This window comes from Dermacentor variabilis, chromosome 11 (genome assembly GCF_050947875.1).
Source record: "Dermacentor variabilis isolate Ectoservices chromosome 11, ASM5094787v1, whole genome shotgun sequence".
NCBI classification, from domain to species: Eukaryota; Metazoa; Arthropoda; class Arachnida; order Ixodida; family Ixodidae; genus Dermacentor; species Dermacentor variabilis.
Genome location: NC_134578.1, coordinates 28237610 through 28258701, shown reverse-complemented (window position 1 = coordinate 28258701; position 21092 = coordinate 28237610). Strand labels below are relative to the sequence as shown.

The 21092-nt window shown below is 51.2% G+C and overlaps 2 protein-coding genes across 4 annotated transcripts in view; one reads left to right on the top strand and one right to left on the bottom strand.

Annotated features, from left to right (window-relative positions):
* The window catches only part of LOC142563808 (uncharacterized), a 144728-nt gene extending 139536 nt beyond the window's left edge, over positions 1-5192 (top strand). For all 3 annotated transcript variants that reach the window (XM_075674430.1, XM_075674431.1, XM_075674432.1), the window contains 2 exons: positions 1374-2366; positions 3227-5192. In XM_075674430.1, coding sequence (XP_075530545.1) covers positions 1374-2366; positions 3227-3283 — 1050 coding nt within the window. In that variant the 3' untranslated portion in view covers positions 3284-5192. The remainder of the gene's footprint in view (positions 1-1373; positions 2367-3226) is intronic.
* Positions 5193-19834: 14642 nt separating this feature from the next.
* Positions 19835-21082, bottom strand: LOC142564728 (uncharacterized). Its single transcript, XM_075675867.1, has one exon. It carries the CDS (start codon positions 20816-20818, stop codon positions 19991-19993), a length of 828 nt encoding a protein of 275 aa, XP_075531982.1. The 5' UTR covers positions 20819-21082; the 3' UTR covers positions 19835-19990.
* Between the last annotated feature and the right edge of the window lie 10 nt (positions 21083-21092).

The following is a 21092-nucleotide window of genomic DNA, read 5'->3' as shown; positions in this document are numbered from 1 at the left end:
TCGACTTCTTCGATCGCATGGATGCTCAACAGGAAGATGTCGCTAGAAAGTTCTTTGGCGTTCCGATAATAGCCCATTATTAAGCGCCTCCATGGAGCGTTTCCTCCTCCGCCCCCTCGTCACGCTCCCCGGCCTGCCGTGCGACACCGTGACTGAACTCCTGCACCCCTCGGGCTGCCCTTCACGCCACAGGACACTTCTACGTGCGCTCCTGACATTCGCCGAGGCTGTCGGCCTCGCCGACCGCCTTTAGCTCCACCACATTTCCGCGGCGTGCTGCTGTTTCTGGTGCTCCTTCTCTCCCCCTACTTTCATTCCCTACCCCCTGTGCAGCGCGGTTGAGGTGTCCTCTGCTGAGAGACAGTTACTGCGCTGCACTTTACCCCAACCTTTCCTTCCCATACTCAAGAATCTCCTTCTCAGATAATACTCAGATAATAGCGTGACCAACGTCCTTAAATGCCCACTGTGGGCCTTACTGCTTCCTAAAGTCGACCCGGACTCGTCTTTTTATTCGGCAAAATGCGTTCGTGCTATACTCAGTGTCGTAGCCTTCCACTCTTAATTGTATTGGAACCACTTTTGTTCGTTCGAATAGTTTCCGCTTATTGTTTGTCTTTTCGTTTGATGTGCCAATCTTGACATTTGCGCAGTAACTCCCTACCATTGCATTACCAACTAGCCCCTCAATATATTATTCGCAATTACATTGCCAGTTCGAACATCTTCGTTTGACGGGCTTTTCTTGGTGCCGCCAAATGGCGAAGCACGTACGACCCCCCCCCCCCCCGCTAACAGAGCTTCCTTCATAATAGTGATGTTATTTATGTATTTATTTATATTAAGGATAGCGCTGTCTGGCGTACAGGTTACCAAGCGCTCATTTATTCGTGATCAGCTCTGCCAAATTTTGCGTTTAACAACCCCAAATCGCCGTTCCTAGTCGGCAATCGTATCGTTTACTCTGATGCTCCGGTGCTACTCCATGCAGTGCGGTCTTTCGATTTACGCATATTCTATGTTGTGAGAAGCCAGTGTCAAACGTTAAATACTCCATTTCGTCACTAATAGCAGTGCGTTATCAGATGTTCACCGGTCGCCTGCGACAGCCTGCCCGCCTTCGGTAGGCCTAATCTGGAGTCGCTCATTGACACCTTAAAAACGGGGCACGTATGACAGGAAACCTTCCTTTACCTGTGTCCATGTTTCTGACGTGAATTCACATTGGCGCGATGTCGCTTTCAGTGGACATTTGCTGGCATGCTTCTTTCTATTTGTTTCCATGAATAGTGAGAATCAAACGAATCGGCGGCCTGCTCGGCCACCTTTCAGTTCAGCTGCTAACTCATCATTCTTTTTCTCCTTTCGTGCAGGAGACCGAAGTACCTGTGGAGAAGGTTGAGGCCGCCACCAAGGAGGTGATCACCAACGGCACCGCCGACGCTCCCGAGGCCAAGCCAGTGCCCAATGGCACGGCCGAGCCCGTAGCCGAGAAGATCGCAGAGCCCGCGCCTCAGGAACCCGCAGCCCCCGCGACGGAAGCGAAGCCAGCCGAAGAAGTAAAGCCCGCGGAGGAGCCAAAACCCGTTACCGAGCCTCCCGCTCCTGAACCTGCGGCTGCACCAGCTCCCGTCGAACCGAAACCAGAAGAGCCCAAGCAGCCCGAACCGGAAGCCGTTCCCGCTAAGGTCGAGGAACAGCCCGCGGTGGTTGAGGAGGCTAAACCTGCAGAGGAGGCTAAGGTGACCGAAGAGGCACCCCAGGAACCCGTCCCAGTCGCTGCCGTAGAACCGGCCAAGGAAGAGTCTGCGCCGGCATCTCAAGCCCCCGCCACAGACGCTCCTCCGGCGGAGCAGGCCGAAACGAAGGCCGAGCAAGCGCCCGCCGCCGAACCGGCCGTTCCTGCTGCCGAAGTCGTCTCTCCCCTCCAGGACTCCGGGTACCTCGAGCCACAGCCGACCGAGGTCGTGCTCGAGAAGGCACTAGCCGAGGCAGAGCAACAGGCATCGGCGCCCACTGCCCCCGCCCCAGCTGAAGAAAGCAAACCGGCCGAGGAAGTGCAGCCCTCCTCTGCTGAGCCCGCCGAGTCCAAGGATCTCGACCTTCCGGCCGTCACGGAGCTGCCCGCCGTCGAAACGCCGACGTCTGAGCAGGCCGCAGCGCCCGCTGTTCCCCAGGCGCCCGCGACAGACGCGGCCGCCACGGAGTCTCCGTCCAGCGAAGCCCTGGAGGCTAAGCCCGAGGAGAAGGCGCCCGAAGCTGCCAGCCCCGTCGCCGAGCTCCCGGCTGCACCCGCTGCTCCCACAGAGGCCCCCGCTCCCGCCGAGCAGACCTGCCCTGCGGAGTCAAGGCCCGAAGGAGATGCTGTAAGGGCTGCCCCCCTTGCTTTTCTGTTTGCGGAGATACTCGTACTTGTGAAGTACTCCCGAGTTCAGAGATGGAAAGGAAATTGCACTCGGTATCGGCGAATAATGTTAGCCTGAACCACATCTGGCTGTTCTAATCCTCGTATTCGCAAATGGGTCTCAACTCCGTGTTGATAATGATCGTTAATGGCATAGTCTGTCTGTTGCCTGCCACCGGGTGGCGAGCTCGGCCTTATGAGTTACTGTACCGTCATCCCTCATTTTGTCAATGATTTATATGTTCGAATTACCCAGGCTCTTACGATCCCGTCACTAGCGCCGCTTCCCTGCTTTTTTTCTCTCGGTCAATTTTCGGATAGTCTTTTGTCTCCGTGATGGCGCACAGTGGCGTTATTCGGCTGTTGAGCGATTTTATTGCGCTTCTCAGTTACTCCGACGACAATTTGCCTGCGAAACGCACTTTCACTCGTGTGTTTTCGCGTAGCGAATGAGAGCGCCTCGTTGGCAGAATTTTCGCTCAAGAATCGCCGTGGGTAATCACTGAAGCAGAGACTTCAGTTGAGAGTGCGGCACTGTCCTGTGAATTTAGGTGTAGGGGAAGTGTCTAGTTCGAAAGCGCTTTTGAATGTGTGATAAGGCATGTTGGAGCGTCAACCACCGAAGTCGGAGGTGCTCTTCGTTAATCCAGAGCTTTCAAGTACAGCGTTACCATGGCCTACTGTGCAGCTTCTGAACGATAAACTCGCAATGTTTTAGTCAATTTCGTTCATTTTTCTTTTGGTGACCTTGTTCAGTGTACTTGTACTGGAATAGCCAATCGCCCTGTGTTTTTATAGTAGCGTTGTTGCTCTTCCTCGCAGGCCGCCGATGCCAAAGCCGAGAGTTCGAGCACCGAGACTCCAAAGGTGGAGGAGTGAACCACGGGAAACCGTTGTCATCACCCCACGCGCGGAATCTAGTTCCCGAGCCCCGCTGACCATGTTGTGGCTTTCGTTCTATAATCACGTTCTCGGGTGGGAAGACTCCTTGTGTGAGGGGAGGAGGGATTAGGGGAGGGGTTCTTGTGCCCGCTGCGCCCTCTGACGGCCGGCGACGACGGGAATTGTTGGACTTTAGTTGAAGCACGATGCTCGTATCGCGATGATACTGACGGATAAAGTGACACGCTGTAGTTCCATGTCCGAAGAGCTCGCACGGACCATACAACCGGCGGAAGCCTTCGAAACGGGACTCTGGCGGCAACTGTGTGCCAGGTCGTGCCATTTTTGTGAAGCGGGACGGGGAAAGGGGTATGGCCGAGCAGGGACGTCACGTGGGTGGAAAACTGCTCGGCGTGTGTAGCGGGTAAACAAGGCATGACACTCTACGCGTGGGTGTTATACACATTTGACTTGTCGCTTCTGTTTGGTTTCAGCGTTCTCGCAACACATTCTTCTTGTCGTGTCATGTGGTAGTGGAGCCGAAACGTCAACCATCGCTCTCCGAGTCCCCCAAATAAACCTTTCCACGAAGAAAACCTGCGACGCTGTCGCCACGACGAGGCCTGTCGATAGTGCAGTTGCTGGCGCTTGGCACCTACGCAGTCTGTCCCCGTTTCCCTTGATAGCTTTTCGTCAACGACTCCGCACTTTTATTAGTCCCGTTATCGCGGATATAATAGTGTGCCATGGTGAAGATATGTGTTGTGTTCTTTCAGTTCACCTTTGCCACGTAGTTACGTTTCCAATGCTCCTTTACGCATTATTTAACCACTCAGCTTTACACAAGTACGCGGATGGGAGTTTCACCATCGTGTTTCTAGGTCAGTGTGTGTACGTGAGATCAAGTTGCGGCGAGACCCTCGATGATCAAAACACTTGTCTCTGCAGACTCGGCCGCCGCCATAACTGTCCGCCAGTCGCTGTTCGTTTTGTATTTTAAAGGAAATCTTGTACGGACAGAGGTCGCAGTGTTATGTGCCAATCATCTCGTACTAGCCCGAACGTGGTTGCAGTTCTTTCCGTGACCGCCGTCGTCATATCTCGGGGTGCCCGAGAACTTTTTGCCCAGAATTCACATGCGTGCCAAGGTGTTGCCTTGAGAACAGTGTAGTTTGGTCTTTCGTCACCCGAGTTCACCGTATTGTGCCGTTTTGGCAGTCGTCGCTATCCCCCTTCAAGGATGCCCATTGCCAAGGGGGCGTCCCAGATGCGGAAAAACCGTTTGGTGACGCCGCAAGCCTGGAGTGCTCACAGGTCGGTGCTTTTCGGATGTCTGAGTGACCACGTTCGTCAGCGTAGTCAGGATTTTTGGACGGCTGCATTTCTTCTCTACAATAATGCTGCGTTATCACTTCAAATAGCTATAGCTGCACTATCAGTCGACCAGCAGCACTTGGTTGGTTGATGGGTTTCTTTGCCATGCCTTGGCAGCACAGTTTTAGTGTCACGTGATAGCAGTTCCTCTCTGGCTTCAGGGTACCTTTGCTGCGAGATGCCTTGGTGCTTTCAAGACACCCAGAACAATTTTTTTTCTTCGGCGCGGCGGAGCTTCGACTTCTTTACACTTTCATGGGCCGCATCATTTAGGCCTACTTGTACGCGCCACCTGGCGGTATCTCTTAGTAGCTCGTTTGTACTCTTCACAAAGTTCGTTGAGCCAGGGCTGCGAGATACTAGTCTGGCTGTGCGACTTCTAAGCACTATAGCGTTGTCCATGTTTTTCCTCGTCTGGCTACATTTTTTTTTTCGATGCCTTTTAACGTGAGTTTTTCAGCGTGTTTTGCAGACACTTCTTTCCGCCCCCCAATGTTTATACTCTGAATAAACTTCTGATTCAAACTTTTCATTCGTTTTGTGCTGGCTTTCATTTTACGCTGTGTTTTACTCGTATTCCTATTTCCCACGTCATGAGGACGCCGACCAAAAAAAAAATGGTGTGCTTAGTTGTATGGAGCACCTAAGGCCTGTGCTACAGCTTAAGGGCCAGCAACCAGAGGCGGGTTTATTGGCTGCAGTGCACAGCTGATGGAGCCTGAGCATGGCGCAGAAGAGCCTCCAAATGGAGCTGAATAGCGGCGAAGACGGCGCCGATAGCATTAGTATCAAACGTTTCGGCTTACATTTTACAGAAGCTTTGTTCACTAAACTTCCGCATGGAAACCGAAGCGCCTAATAGTCCTCAACGGCACCTTTTTGATCGGCTTCCGTCTATCACAAAAATTTACGATACCCGACAAGACTGTTTCCAGAACGGACCAAACCACCGATTTGCGTTAGCGGCAGGCCAGAATTTTTTCATCCGGCTGACCAGAGCTTTTCTAGCATAATGTATCTCGTTCAGGAAAATGTTGGATGTTTTTTGTATGGCAAGGGAAGGTTCTAAATATTTCAGTAGTTAGGCGCAGTCAGGTGCACGCCTTCTCTGTTCGAAAAGCCAGTTTAAGCTTCTAAATTTTTATGGTTGAGAGAAAATGCTTATATAGCGAATTGAGTTCAAACTGTTAATTTCGCGCCGAAGCCAAGGTTCCACAACTTTCAATGTTCGTTCTGGTGCCCTTTTCTGGCTTACCACGTCTTCAGTTTCGCCGTGAGGAAAAAGCGACAGGAAAGGCAGGGAGGTTAACCAGACGAGGGTCTGGTTTGCCACCCTACACGGGGGGTACAGGGGGAAAAAGCAGTATATTGAGGACTTCGTGCATGCAGGAGGAACTGTTAGCGTTTACTCGCATCCGTGAACTTCGGATCCGTGCATTCGAGCGCGAATGGATTCTTACGCCATCGATGGTTGGTTTACTATTTCAGAAGTGCAATATTATAATAAAACTTGACGGGATGTCCCACTGTAGTGTCCCTTTAAAGCCGTGGCAGTCAGTGTAAGTGGATAGCTGAACAAAATTGCAGTTCAGAACAAACTGAACTTGTAGGAGTGCATATGTAGAGCTTTTAAGTTCCAATGTAATTGAGTGGAGTAACTTGTGTATAACGTAGTCTTTGTACACTGCCCGATTCCTTGGAAGTTTACTCAGAGTACTTAACCGCAATAAAATTCACTGACGATTACGATAATCCCTAACGCGAAACTTCAGCGCAGCTCTATACGTGTTTCCTCTTATATTGGCTGACATGGGCAATCGATCTTGTGCGGCACATTGCAAACGGACGAAGTGTCCCGCGACTGCCTCGCTAATCGGGAGATCGCGAGAGACAGCGCGTGGTTGACGTGGGCACGATTCGCAGCAGCCGCCGCAGACGGACCTCCACTCATGCAACGCTTTGTTTCCATATTGACCCCTTTTCACGGAGCAATTTTTTCTAGAGAAACGAGATGGCACGTCGCCTCAGCGACAGCACACAAATACGAAAGCATTACCGCTTTCACCTTGCTCCTGTGCGATCAGCTGTCGGAAATTCAACTGAGTTTTCGCTAACGCACCGTGCTGCTATCCTGGCGGATTGAATCACATGGATTGAAGACGTCTGCAGTAGTTGGCTACAAAAAATAGTGACGTAAGGAATGGAATGAATCTGTGTAGTCATGTTCGCGGACCGTTGCTGCAACTGTCCATACGTGTCACCGACGCTTCGTGATGTACGGCTTTCTTCGAGGATACAGAAATTTGCGTATCCGCCGGCGTTGTGTCGCTAACCTTCAAAGAAAGTTCATCAGCCCTGGTATGTCGTCAAGAGCGAGTGCCGCTCGTTAGACAATGACAAAGGGGGCAGCGCCGCTTCCTGTCGTAGTAGGCTTCGCGCACAGTAGCTAAACACATTTACCTGGATTGGCACGGAATCTTACGCCCACTCTTATCGCCAGTGTGTCAGTATTTGAATGGGCGCACACTTGAGTATATGCGCACCACATGCGCACAATAAATGGCGTGACTACACCGATAGCGCATGAATCTTCGAAGCTGAATGTTTCGGGACGGTCCACAGGAGTAAGCGAGTTAGTAGCGATAACACATCTTTGCTACGAGGTATTACATTGTACAAAACGGCTACGTTTCAAGCCTTCCGCGCATCAAGAACCAATATACAGGAACTGAGCACACCCGCGAGCAATTAGGCGGAAATAATCAGATATTGACTGCACCAATGAAGTTTACAGAGTCCTGAATGTGACAAGCCGCTGCTTCAAAATATTTGACAAATAGATAACGAAGAGCAAAACACTCATCCTGATTCAATTCATGAGCGGAAAGTTTGGATAGCTTGGAATACATATTTAGCCTCGCTTTTAAAACAAGCCCCATATATGCTGCTCGCGCCGTTTGGACATAGCTTAATCAGCTTTTGCATGTGCTCTGAAGCTGTGGACAAAGCTTCGTGTCGTCCACCCAGTCACCACCTAGGATATATCTCCCGAAACAGAGGTTTGCTAGGCCGCGCCGGTGTCATACACACCCATTGTAAACGCGGAGGCACTTGAAGCAAGCAATGGATGCGTCACCACGTGATCAAACATGGCAGCGTCCATGGCTTCGCCGCGAAGAGGGTCAATATGGTATCGGTGGACGCGCGTGCCGCAAGCCTTATTGGTGGCGTCATCGGGGAGCAGACAGCGCGCGCTTCGCTGGCGCCATCTCGTAGCGATCGTCGCCACAGAACGCCTTGCTCGGTACAACGCTTTTCTTATGCTTTAGCCTGAACCTCCTCCGCTTTGTTCCTCGCGCTCTCTTCGCTACAGCCGTTTTCCATACCCCGCTGCGCGCCGCGTTCGCTCTTTCATACTTCGCTGTGCTCGTTCGCACGGTTACGCTGAGGTACGCCGACGCTCAACATAAGAACGGGCGCGTAACAGCTGCGCTCTGAAGTTTCCCGCTATGAACGCCGAGTGGAATTGCATCGAGGGCAAGTGAGAAGTGCTGCCTAAAAATTGTAAATACTTCCTGCACGCACTATTATAACATTTTTTAACGTGCAGACAACCACCTATCCCGGTTACAAAGATTGTGTAGTTACAATGAAGACAGCCTTCACGCATAAAACGAATAAGTAAATCTATTATATTTGTGAATCTTTACTCTTTGGAGAGCATTATAACCATGCTGCTGGCTTTTCAAGAGCGCGCTTGCTTCATTTGACGGTGCAGTTGCCATACGGTGTAGTGAAGCGAATTCGTGCCAGTCTTCTTCTTAAAGAAGCTGTGTACATCGGCTCTGGAACTGACTGTCCAGAATTAACCGTCGTACTCTATATTCAAGATGCTTTCAGAGCTAGAGACAATAATGTTGCATTAAACGAAGGAGAAAAAGCTTACAACATTTGAGTTTTCGCTCATGTTTGGTCGTTACCGCGCAGTGAAGCTTTCTAAATGATGGTGTTGTTATTAAAGTGCGCTTTCATACCATGGCATTATGGAAATGGTATCGAAGTAAAATTTGTTTTAGGTGAGAAAAGCAAACATTGGACTCATTAGTTGCAACCTCGCTTGAAATACCTTATTTCGGCTTCTGTTCATATCGTGGCAACAAATTCATTAAGGAGGAGGGCGAAGTGCAATGATGCCACATTTTTCAGTGCCTCCAACAAAAGGTGTCGCTAAAGTTACTGTCATAGTTATTTTTCCCCTGTCGAAGTGCTTTGCAGTACTACTACAGAAAACCTACTACGAACTACAGTAATTACTATACTGTAGTAATTCCCACAGTGCTATTTCTTATGTTTTGATGAACCGCAATGATGCTGGCACATCAGTCTCTAGTTTCATGAATAGAGGTTATGTGGACACATGTAACGCAAATTCAGACGCGAATGTTTATGAACACCAAAATCTTTTAAGTGTCAGTAAGTCGCGCGATATGGTATATTATAACGCGTGTATGTACTACATCTCGGATATAAGCGAACACGAGCGATTATTCTGGAATGTGTACAAGGACACATCTCTGAATATCGCAGTGTGCTCGCCGATATTGTTCTTTGGGCGTTGCTTGTTTTCCCGGGCACAACTTCATCCAACAATTTTTTCCCGCTCTTCGCAGTGTTTGACTCTTCGCCGCCACTACAACGTGACAATATTCTGAAAGAAAATCGCGAACGGGAATGTGAAGAGACTGTATGTGATATGTTGTAGTTTATATTCATGTTTTCAAAAATGTATTCAGTGAAATAATTATTTCATTTCAAAACACACATATGCAATGGGCAGAGAGAAATATAGGTAGGTAGTTTCGCTGGCAACTGTCATAGAGAGTGGCGCAATGACTGCCTAATTCTTTATGAAGGAGGGACTAGAAGCAAAAGTTGAAGATGGAGAAAAGGGAAGTATAAAGACGAAATAAACAGCAAGATGACAGGCATGAAACAGCGATAAATAATGCAGTGCGCCACTAGGAATAGGACGGGCACGTATACATATAGTTACAAGCAAAAAATGCATGCGGGTCGCACTGTTTACAAAGGAATTTAAAAATATATACAAAGACGGAGCTGGCAAGAACAAGTGGACCGACATGTGGTACAAATCGCACTTTATGGCGAGCTTTGCTGACACTTCGGCATGAAAGTTTTATCCTAGTCCAGTGCGGGTGCTGCCCACGTCGCACTGGAAACTTTTGTTGGCATCGGCTACCAGGACATTCACGTGAGTCGGCGAAAGAGTTCAGGAAACAATATTGACGGTCAGTAGCTCCTGTCTAAATACATGGGAAAGGAGAAATCGTTTTTCTCGGCAACCACTGCAGCAAATTTGATAAGGCTTGTAGCATTTAAACGAGAAATTCAATATATTATAGTGACTGTTGGTAGCGAATTTTCGATTTATACCGTCAATGGTTTAATAAAAACTGTTAAAAATTCAAATTTTCATAAAACGAAACTATAAAGTTTACAACTCTGCAACTCGACAACGAACAAAATATAACAATTCTGTCAATTTCACCTAATAATACATCCAAAACGGATGTGAGTAGGACATTTGCAAAACCCTTGCAGTCAGTGTAAAAAATTCGCACAAGACAAGCTGACATGTCAACTTTGTCCGTTTTGAATGCTCTAATGGTCCCAGTTTAGAGAACTGCCATATCTGTTCTAGGTGCAGAACTACGAATTTGTAAACTTTGTGCTTCTATTTTTAAATGCGAAGCATTCCTTGATGAACATTTGCCGCTTTGGCAGTATCTATCTAGCCGCCTACGTCTTGGTGCTCTCATGGTCGTTTCTTTAGCTTGGCATAGTACGACAAGAGTGTACGACGAACATAAATAATAGGTATGACGTGTGTCGTATAAATCATGAAACAGCCGCCTACGTCTTGGTATGGTACCAAAATAGGTAGAGTATGACAAGAGTGTATGACGAACATAAATGATAGGTCATGGCGTGCGTGTCATGTAGGTCATGAAACAGCCGCCTACGTCTTGGTGTCCTCACGGTCGTTTCGTTAACTTCGTATGCACCAACAATTCGCATAGTATGACAAGACTGTGTGACGAACATAAATGATAGGTCATAACATGAATGTTATGAAATGCGTGTCATGTAGGGCATGAAATAGCCGCCTAAGTCTTGGTATGTACCAAAAATTGGCATAGTATAACAAGACTGTATGGCGGACGTAAATGACAGGTCATGACAATAATGTCATGACATGCGCGTCATGCAGGTCATGCAACAGCGTCCTACGTCTTGGTGCTCTCATAGTCGTTTCGTTAACTTGGCATGTACCAAAATTGCCATAGTATGACAACAGTGTATGCGGAACATAAGTGATATGACATGCGTGTCATATCGGTCATGAAACAGCCGCCCACGTCTTGGTGCCCTCATGGTCGTTTCGTTAACTTGGTAGTGATCCCACACTGCGCCGCATAACATCCATTACCACGGAGCGTGAAATCTGCCGGCTTTTTTTTTTAAAGTTTACCAATGTTTAAGAATTCCTTTAAAAAAACTCAGGCACTAAATTTAAATTATAACTTTCTCTCGCAAATCCAATACATTTCATTAAAATCAGTCCAGTGGTTAACTCAGAAAAGCGTTTGCGCGTTCTACATTTATTTGAATAAGTGGCATCGGAGTCGAGCCCGTGCTAAAGCTTCCTCTGAAGCTTCAAAGATCCCTGGCCGCTTCTGGCGCTTCCCAGAAACTGCAGCTTATGTAACCGTAATGTTTACCGGAAAACGCGGGCGGCGAACGCTATGCACGAAGGCGAGCTTTCAGGTAGATACGCGGCCTCATGCGTGGGCCGATCCCGGAGGTATCGGAAAGCCGCGTCAAAAAAGTTACATCATTTTCAGGTTTCGGTTATTGTTTCGCAATTTTATAATTTAAGTCTGAGAAGATTTAACACAAAAGGCATGCGCTGTCGGTGTTTTGTTTCATGACATCTGTTTGTGTGCAGTCATTCTCAAAATTCCGAGGAATAACTTTGTCAAGAATGTAAGACAAGGTATGAGCAACTTTAGCTAAACAATGGTGTTGCAACATAACCCGCATATACCTCATGTCGTAAAGCAAGCAAGGTGTGGCATATACATATACCTAAACATATACGAGAATTTTCACTCACGGGACGCCGACGCCGGCACGGGATTGTCCGCGACACGGGGCCCTTGACGCTATCGCTTTAAAAAGAAAAAACCTGCGCAGCTTGCACCAGTTGTGCAAAGCTGGAGTAAACAGCAGAGCTTGTGATCACCTAGCTTTTACGTGACTTGCCTAAGTTGTTTGTAGGTTTTGCTAAGTTGTTGGTGGGCTTCGCTAAGTCGTTTCCAGGTTTTGCGAGGTTATGGTAGGCTTGGCTAAGTGGTTTCTAGGATTTGCGAAGTTATGCTGGTTTTGCTAAGTTGTCTTGGCGGGCTAGGCGCTGGAAATTTTCGAGCAGTCGCAGGCCGGGATCGCTTTCTCGGCGATGTCGAGCGTTCAGGCGCTGACTCTCGTATTCCTTGGATTGAAATTTGGGATCCTCGACTCGGCGTCGCCTCTTAGCCGCAGCTTCGGCGTGGTGTTCCGGATCAGCTCGGCGGCGACTCATCGCTTCTCGCTTGGCAGAACACTTGTTTCTGTGCTCTGTGAATTTTTGGTGAAATCTTCGCCTTTCGTCGTGCCTCGCCTCCCCGTCTTGCGGCCATGGACGCGGAGCATGCCAGAGGCCCGCCTGGCCAGAAGTCATCACGGCCGTCAACCGCAAGGAATCGAGTTGGCTCCCCCAGTGACACCGAAGACACCGAGCTGTATTCTCTATGTCGGAAGACGACTCATCCGACGACGGCTTCATACCCGTCCGGAGTAAGAGGGCGAGGAGAAAAATCGTCAACGCAGCGCCGTCAACTCCTGGGAGCACAACGACTATAAACTCAAGGCCTGCACGCTGGCCACACGTCATCATCTTTATGCCGGAAGAACCGTCAAGCAACCTACGATTGCTGAACAGGCAAGCCCTATCCATTTTTCTGGAATGTGCGGTGCCGGATCAAATGAAAGACATAAGAATAAATCCACGCAAGAATATACTCGCCATGGACGTTGTTTTAATCGCACCGCTGGTACGAGTTGTTGGGAACTCGGCGCTGACGCCCGTTGTTGCACCTGGGTCGCAAGCCCCAAGGGTAGCGTTGGCCTGGCGGCCTGGGGTACAACTGGAAGCATCCGAAGGTCCCGGCAAAGCATGAGTCGACTGGTAACAACAAAACAACTTGTTTATTCTAACATCGCAAAGAGTTGGCGGTCAGGTTGACCGAAGTAGAGAGACGGGAGAGCACGTTACTCAACTGAAGAAATCGGAGCCCTCCTTTGGCGTCCGGGGGCAGCTGCTTTTATACTCTCGCAGTTGAGGGCAAGAAGGAACCCCTCTATAGACGAGCACGTGACGGTGCCGCTCGGGCACAATGGGGAGGAGAAGGTGGCTCACACGTCGTGTCGGCGCCTGTCAGACCCCCTCGCTTCACAGTTGTTGGGAGCTCCTCTCCCCGGCTGCCGCGCTTCGACAAGCGTGGGCACCAATATGCACATACACTCACACACGCACATGAAGACACGTGGCATCGGAACATGCCTGGACGCGCTTGGCGGGGAGGCGTAGCGGCGGCGCCGAACGGGCCAAAATGTCTGCCGCTTTGAACGAAGCCCCGGCGTCCGTTGCATCCGCGCCGGCTAAACCGCGCGTCGTAGGCGAAACGTAACAGACCGCCCCGCCGGGGGAAGGAGATCCCGATGGTCAGGGGACTGCATCCGCTGTGCTCCAAAGAGGCGCATGACGTCACACCGCGCGCCTCGCCGCGGATATTTCTCTCTCGCTCGCTTCCTAGTCGCTACCGCGCATGCGCCACTAGTAGCACTGAGCCGCAGGCCCGGAGGAAGGAAACTAAGGAGAGGCACTGACGTCACTCTTTGTGAAGCTAAAGTGAAGCCGGAAGTTGGCGTTGCTCATGCCGTTGCTCCGCCTATCGGGCCAGCTCTCCTCTCTTGTTTACATTTCTCGCGAAACCACGCCGCGCTGCGCGCAACCGTGCTCCTCGGACCCCCGCGCTCCGCAGCAATATTGAGCAATCGTTAGCACGTTAGCATGATTCCGCGAAAGAGGGCAACATTTCCCGCAGATATTCCTTCGTCCGTAGCCATTTCCGTGGCGCGGTACATTGCGTACAGCGTTGCATGCGCATTCATTTCACGAACTTTAGTTCCTCCTATCCCACCTGGCCACAGCAACATCCGGTAGAGCACGGTCAAGATAACGCAGCGCAAAAAAACACGGAGACCAGCGCCAACCTGCCCGCACGGCGCCTTTGCCACGGTACGAAACCTACGGAGCAACACGTGTGAGCGCACAGAACAATAACAAAGCCGCCATTGTGGCCCGAAAGGCGGGGCCACTACAGCAAAAAAATAAAAAAACACAGCAAAACAAAGGAGAACCTACTACGTCATTTCCTCCACACTTTTCTCCTAGCGCGCGGAGGGGGTAGGGCCTCTCCTCAGTTTCCTTCCTCCATGGCCGCAGGTGTTCCGCTGCTGCGCAGCGCCGCGCCTTTGCGCCGCCGCCGTTCAGTATGACGTCTCACCGCGTTCCTCGTTGTTGCGCTCGCCTCCGCTCGCTTCGCCAGCAGCGTCGCATGCCTGATAACATGTCGGAGGATTGAAAAGGAGAGCTCGCATGCGCCGCAACCACAGTTGAGGCGGCAGTATGGACGGCGACAATCCGCCTCTTTCATTTTCCTGTGCTGCCCTCTGCCGCATGCCGCTGAAAACGTTTTGGAAGGGTCCAAAGGCTTTCGCAGGTTGATTTGTGTACCGGCGCCCACGTTGAGTGCCCGTGTCGGTTGTGCGTTTCGTGGATCGCCAATGATTATTAACGGCTTCTTCGGGACAGCATGTCGTTCCTGAAGCCATGTAGTACTCTATGACTACTGGGTGAGCAGGCCTCAGTGCGCTGTTCTGCAAATAGTGCGGCCGCTAAAGGCACGCTGGGTTCCATTTGGCGGCACGGCTGCCATGGAATTTGCGCCGATTTCTGCACTTTGACATCACTTTTTGTATTCTTTTTACAGATTATTTAGACGTTTCGCATATTCAAAAAGTCATTGAGCGCAGCCTTCTGCGTCGGATTTATTAAAGCGGTGCACTTGTTTATATCGACATCTACAGCCTCAGGTCGTTGTTATCGTCAAATATTGTGGAAAAGGTCCACCGCTGATATGAAATAGTGCCAAAATGTAGCAAAACATGCATATCTGCGCATATATGCCATGTTGTTACACCCTGAGACGAGTCAATATGAGCGGCCGAACCACTTAAACAACGGCAACTGTGATCCAGATACATATATTACGGGCTGTTAATTAACTCATTTTCGATTTTCTTTAACTCCATCATACTTACAGTTTTAGCGTGCCATAGAGCATTATTAGAGAAAACTGTGCTAGCATAAGTGCTCATTTGTAGGCCATGTTGTTCTCTCACGAAAACGCGCGGATGCCATCGCTCACACGGCGTTGGTATAAATGAGGGAGGCGACTGCTTATGCTGCTGTATACCGAATACACCGTCTCTTGTTTGCCGCTTGACGCAGATCGAGGCAAACAGTGCATCTCTGAAATTTAGAAATGTGTCGCAAAGCAACACGTACAGGCCCACCCGTATACGTAGCGAATGCGACCGACAGCCTACAGGCACAATGACGTACCTGTTGGCACAGCGCTGTGTCGCCGCTTACCCCATATTTTGTACGCACCGCGCGAAGTGAAGTGTAGCTGATTTCCAATCGCTAAGGCCAGAATTAAAGTATAAAAGCAGTTTGGTTCGACTTAACTGTTTACATTTCAGTTCAGGTCCGCTGGTAGCGGGTGCACGAACTCGACGGCGCCAGGTTAACCTTCACTGAACAGGATCGACATTGACTAAAACTTCGTGGGCACGGCTTGAGAGGGTTAAAGCTTGTGCATTTTAACTTGGCAGGCGTGCTTGACTAATTTTGAGCACGATTATTTATATCTACAAGCGAAGACGCTGTCGCTATAGTATTGTCGGTTCGACGGCCGATCGCGCGGGGTTCGGTCGAATGATGGTTGGCACGCTGGTTTTGCCGGTGCCTTCGACAAGAAAGCCTGTCGCAGTACAACTCGCACTCGTCGGTTGCGTCGTCGTCGACCTGTTTGATAAAAAGGTTTCAGTGACGCGCAATTGTCGCTCAGTCGTTGGAGTGAGCGTCTTGTCGGTTTCGTATCGACCCAGTGTTGCCGGGCCTTATGAGTACGTGCAGTCAGGAATGCGCTGTCACCACCAGCAAGTGAGGGCAACTGTGCAAAAAGACTTCGTCAGCAACTCGTCCAAGTGTAACGCACGGGTTTCTCGTTAAATTAGCGAGCCATTCATGAAAGGCGGCAACTACCTGGCTCACGCTGCAGTCCGGACAACTCGGACGATGCCCTGGCCGCTTTCTCTTTTAAAGTGCAGTTGCGGTCTTACGTACGCACGTTTTCGGCACCGCACCGACGTCGAGCGACCAGTAGAGTTTCAACGCGGTACACGCCACGAGTGCTTGCAGCAGCGCTCGTCCGAGCGCTTTCTTTTTTTCGGGGGACTTCCCGGAGTGCGGCCACGCGTGCGAGCCTTCCAAAATGTTTCGCGACTAGTCCGCTAGGGCAGGGCGCATGCGCCGTCGCGCCATGAAAGAGGCGGATTCTGATATGCAGGAGGAGTCCTGGAATCGACATCGGAGCGAGATGAGGAAACGAATCGCCCAGGAAACAGACGAACAGCTGGCCGAATGACTGGCTAAACGCCGCAACATAGCTAGACAACCAGACTAGCCTGGACTTTCAATCAAGGTTAACAAGGCTAACCGTGCCTTAGCTTTGGCTACGTATATCCTGGTATAGCCGAGCTAAGTCACTGCCAATTTTTTTGCTGCGGCTGCGTTCGCGTTTAGAAGTAGTTCGGTGTCCTTTGGCCGCTTTTTCTGAATGTGTTATTTATATAAGGTCAGTTCTGAATGGAAAATAAGAGTTTACCCTTAGAAGCAGACAAACCATGCGCTTATTTGGCTGCTAACGCGTTGTTTTACATCAACCCGCCGTGGTTGCTCAGTGGCTATGGTGTTGGGCTGCTGAGCACGAGGTCGCGGGATCGAATCCCGGCCACGGCGGCTGCATTTCGATGGGGGCGAAATGCGAAAACACCCGTGTGCTTAGATTTAGGTGCACGTTAAAGAACCCCAGGTGGTCAAAATTTCCGGAGTCCTCCACTACGGCGTGCCTCATAATCAGAAAGTGGTTTTGGCACGTAAAACCCCCAATTTTATTATTGTTTTACATCAATTTGCTTTTCGTTGTTTATTTGCATCCCGTCGCGGCAGCCTCACGCGCATGCTCGCACGAGCACAGGCCACAGGCGCCCAGCGAAGCATAGACGGAACGCGCGGAGTAATAAAATTTGGAGACCGCATTAATTGCGCAGCTTCCACAGTGTTGCACCTGATGTATGAAACGGCGTATAGGGTGCCTCGATGTCCTTCTCGCCCGTCGCTCCGTACAGAGTGGAGACAACCGTGGCGTGTACTACGGCGTTGGCCACGCGAATCGTGGACGCCGTAGTAGACGCCTTTGGCGGACGCAGCAGGGACGCGTTGCGGGCGCTCGTGTGTCTTGAAAGCGATCTGCGACGTGGCCAAAGTGCGCTCCCGCGCAGGCCTCATCTTCAAAGCAATCTTCGATGCCTGCAGAGTGCGCGTAGTGTCGGTAGCTTCGTATGAAGCCCGCGCGGGCGCGCACTTTGGCCATGTCGCAGATCACTTTCAAGACACACGAACGCCGGCAACGCGTACTTACGGCGTCCGTCAAAGGCATCTACTACGGCGTCGCTATTCTCGTGGCCAACGCCGTAATAGACGCCGCGGTTGTCTCCACTCTGTACGTAGCGGCGAACGAGGAGAACATCGAGACACCCTAGAAGCTGCCAGAGAAGAACGCCCGTCCTCCCTCTCCTGACCCCCTGCCTCGCGCGCCACAGGAGAGGGCATAGACTTATTGTATGAAACTCTATGGGAGAGGGCACGCATCTGGGCGGCGTTCCTCGCTCGCGCACGACGCGAGATTTAACCGCATTCGCTGGCTTACCCTTGCACGTTTTCACTCATACGGAACCTGACGGCGACGGCAGGAATGCGACTGGAGTGTCCATATAATTGCTAGCAATAAAACGAAGGCGCTGGCTGGCTCTGGCAGCCCGCGGGTAGCCAGAAGTGGAAAATCGAAGAGCCCCACTAGTATCGTGGTACCGCTGGCAGGGTAGTACCGTTCAGGGACGCATAGTGGCACGGCGGTAACAAGAGCGTTCTCACATTCTTCCCTCGTGACAGCTAGTGCTTTGAGACGCTGTTGTTGAGACGCTGCGCCCGTGGTCGCAGCGTCTGCGATTATAGATGGTGGCAGGCGCTGCACGGGGTTGCGAACGCCTTGCTTGAGGAAGTTGTGCTCGAAGAAGCAGTTGGCTTCCGCATACGGGCAAGGCACGGTGGAAACGGGGAGCACCCCCAATAACAGAGTGCAATATAGTTCCGCAAATAGACACCTCCCAATTGTTGTGCCATACTACGAGCACCACGTGGCGACCACGAGGCGACGGGAGCCGCCATACTACATGCACCACGTGGCTACCACGAGGCGACGAGAGCTCCCACTTCTCCGCGACGAATCAAGAATTCGACACGGGAGGCGACTTCAAGAAGCGCCCAGCCATCTCCGCGGCGCCCAGGCATGTCCACGACGAATCCAGAATTCGACTCGGGCGAGGTCATCACCCTGCCCCGCCTGGCTCCTGGCGACGAGAACTCGCCAAAACCGGTTTCTGCCGACGAGGTGTCGCTGAAGGGAAACCGGCCCATTGTGAGAAGAGGGAGTCGCTTACAGCCGCCCAGTCGGTCTGATGAGCACCTACTGCTACCTGTACGCTATCATCTGCTATCTGTAAATATTGTATAAAGTTTTTCGTTTCTTCTTCGTCTACAGAACGAGTCCGTCTTTCGTCCTCCACCCCGACGTCACAACACAATGCATGCTCACCCTATTATTGAATAGTAAGCGGGGTTGTTCTTCGTAATTTTTTTCTTTATCCATTAGCTAACTTTATCCATTAGCTAACATTTCAGCAGCGCAATTTCAGGCATATGCGTGTCAGACTTTATGTTCAAACTGATAGTTTAAGGGGCATTAAGGACGCTTAACGATGTTTATCATCCGATTTCTGCCTTGTGGTTGCCCATAGTGCTAATTAAATGTGCAGGCGAAATTTGCAAACAAACCGGAGCCAGCACGGAGGCCCAGGCGCCTTCCTCGCTCGCTTGCTTCGCGGTTCTCTATGGTTTCATTCACCTCCGATTTGACGAGCTGCTCAGTTATGCTTGCGCGTAAAACAACGCTTTAGCGGCGTGTGTCAAAGTTTAGCACAGAAATAACCGGGTCATATGAGAGCTAAATGCCTTGTTAGCAGAATCAACCCGATATGGCTTGTAATATGTCAGCCGCTACTTGTAACCGGACGTAAATATATTCCGCTTCGCATGCAGTATATGATTACTTTGAGAGGCGAGGTTCTGCCTCATGCCGACATTTCGCGCTAACGAACTGCATTAAAGCAGGCCGCTGCGGCATGCCAATACAGATTTAAAATTGGAGATATTTTTGCATACCCTCTAGCAGCAATTTATTCGCCAGCGAAATGCAAGGAATGGCATGTCTAACGTCCGGAACTGAAGTCCAGGACCACGTAGGCACGTCCTTTGAGCTTTCGGAAATGAAACTCACTTCTTTGCAGCCTTCTGGAACCTACTCGACAGTTCACAACGCCGAGTACTTAACGGTCTATAGAGCATGCCATGTATGTGGGGTTGTCACTCTTGTTGCTTTCGTGCATCGGGGTTTTCAAAGTTCTGAAGCTCAAGCTAGTATACTCGGGCGACGTTAAAATTGACACAGACATCCGTCACCGCCGTCATATCATGAAGCTCACCTTAGCCAAAGCCATCCGGCGTTAACGAGACACCAGGCGCGATTCAGCCTTGCCGTGCAACATCGTTGCACGAGTCGTTTCGTACACGACACGTTGGCTTTATTTGCCGTCTGTTCTGTGAGCGAATAAAAAAAAAGAAGAAGCAATCAAGACACTTCAAAACAAGTCATAGACAAGGATGGGAGAGGGAAGGCGCGACTACACAAGCAGCTGGCGTTCAACGCCGTTGCCGCGGGTCACCATCGGGCACCACCAGCGGCCGTTGCTTAGCAGTATGATGCCGCTGAACTTGGACGAGTACAACGCCATGACGACGATGCAGGTGGCCGTGCCCACGAAGGTCAGGCAGATGATGACGCCCAGCGTGGCCACCCGCTGGCTCGCGTCCTGACCGATAGCGTTTCGCTTGGCCTCTCTCTCGGCAGCCACGTCCACCACCGTCTCGTTGGTGATGAAATTCGTCTGATTGAAGATCTGCAGCGCGTCCAGCGTAATGTTGGGCGGCAACGCCAGCAGGGACTCCAGGGAGGCGTTGAACAGCGACGCCTGCTGCTGCAGCTGCTGCTGTAGCGGAGACTGCTGCTGAGATTGCTTCAGTGATTGCTTCAGAGTTTTTTGCTGAGACTGCTGCTGAGGCTTCTGTTGAACCTGCTGCTGAGGCAGCACGCTGCTGTTGCTGCTGCTGCTGGGCCTACTCACCACCGTTGAGGGCTCGATGTCGACCACCTCTCCAATCGGCCCCAACGCCATCTGGGGCAATCGGCTCTTGGCAGCCCAGCGCGTCACGGCGCTCTTGGGGCTCGTGGGCGCGGCGAGGGTTGTGTGCTGCGGCTCGTCCGTGTCGTTGAGCAGCAGCTGTATCTTGTAGATGAGGTCGTTGAGGAACGATCGGCTGTCCTTGGTCTTGATCAGGGTGTCGAGGAACCTGTCGTTCAGGTCGTGCTCGTCGACGTCCGTGCTGGCCCGGATGCAGCCGGCGAAGGATAGCAGCACGGCGACGCCGAAGATAGCCTTCGCCGCGCTCATCCTCGGTGTCCACGCGGGACGGGTCGTCGAGGCCGGGCGAGCGGTGACGGGCTGTTCGGCACCGTGGGGTCGTGCGCCGACTTAGGAGGGCGGCGCGCACCGCTGCCGGTCGTCGTCCGTGCTCATGTCGCGGGAGGAAACGGCCCAGCGCGGAGCTTTCTTTCGTCTAGTAGTAAACGTCGCGCAGTGTTCCGTCCACCACCCCGGCCAGCGAGGCGCGCGAGCCACTTGCGTCCACTTCTTTGTCGTCGACGTTCGCTCGCTCGTTCGCAGC

Coding starts and splice junctions, on each gene's coding strand:
- LOC142564728 (XM_075675867.1), bottom strand. CDS start 20,818: ATGAGCGCGGCGAAGGCTATCTTCGGCGTCGCCGTGCTGCTATCCTTC.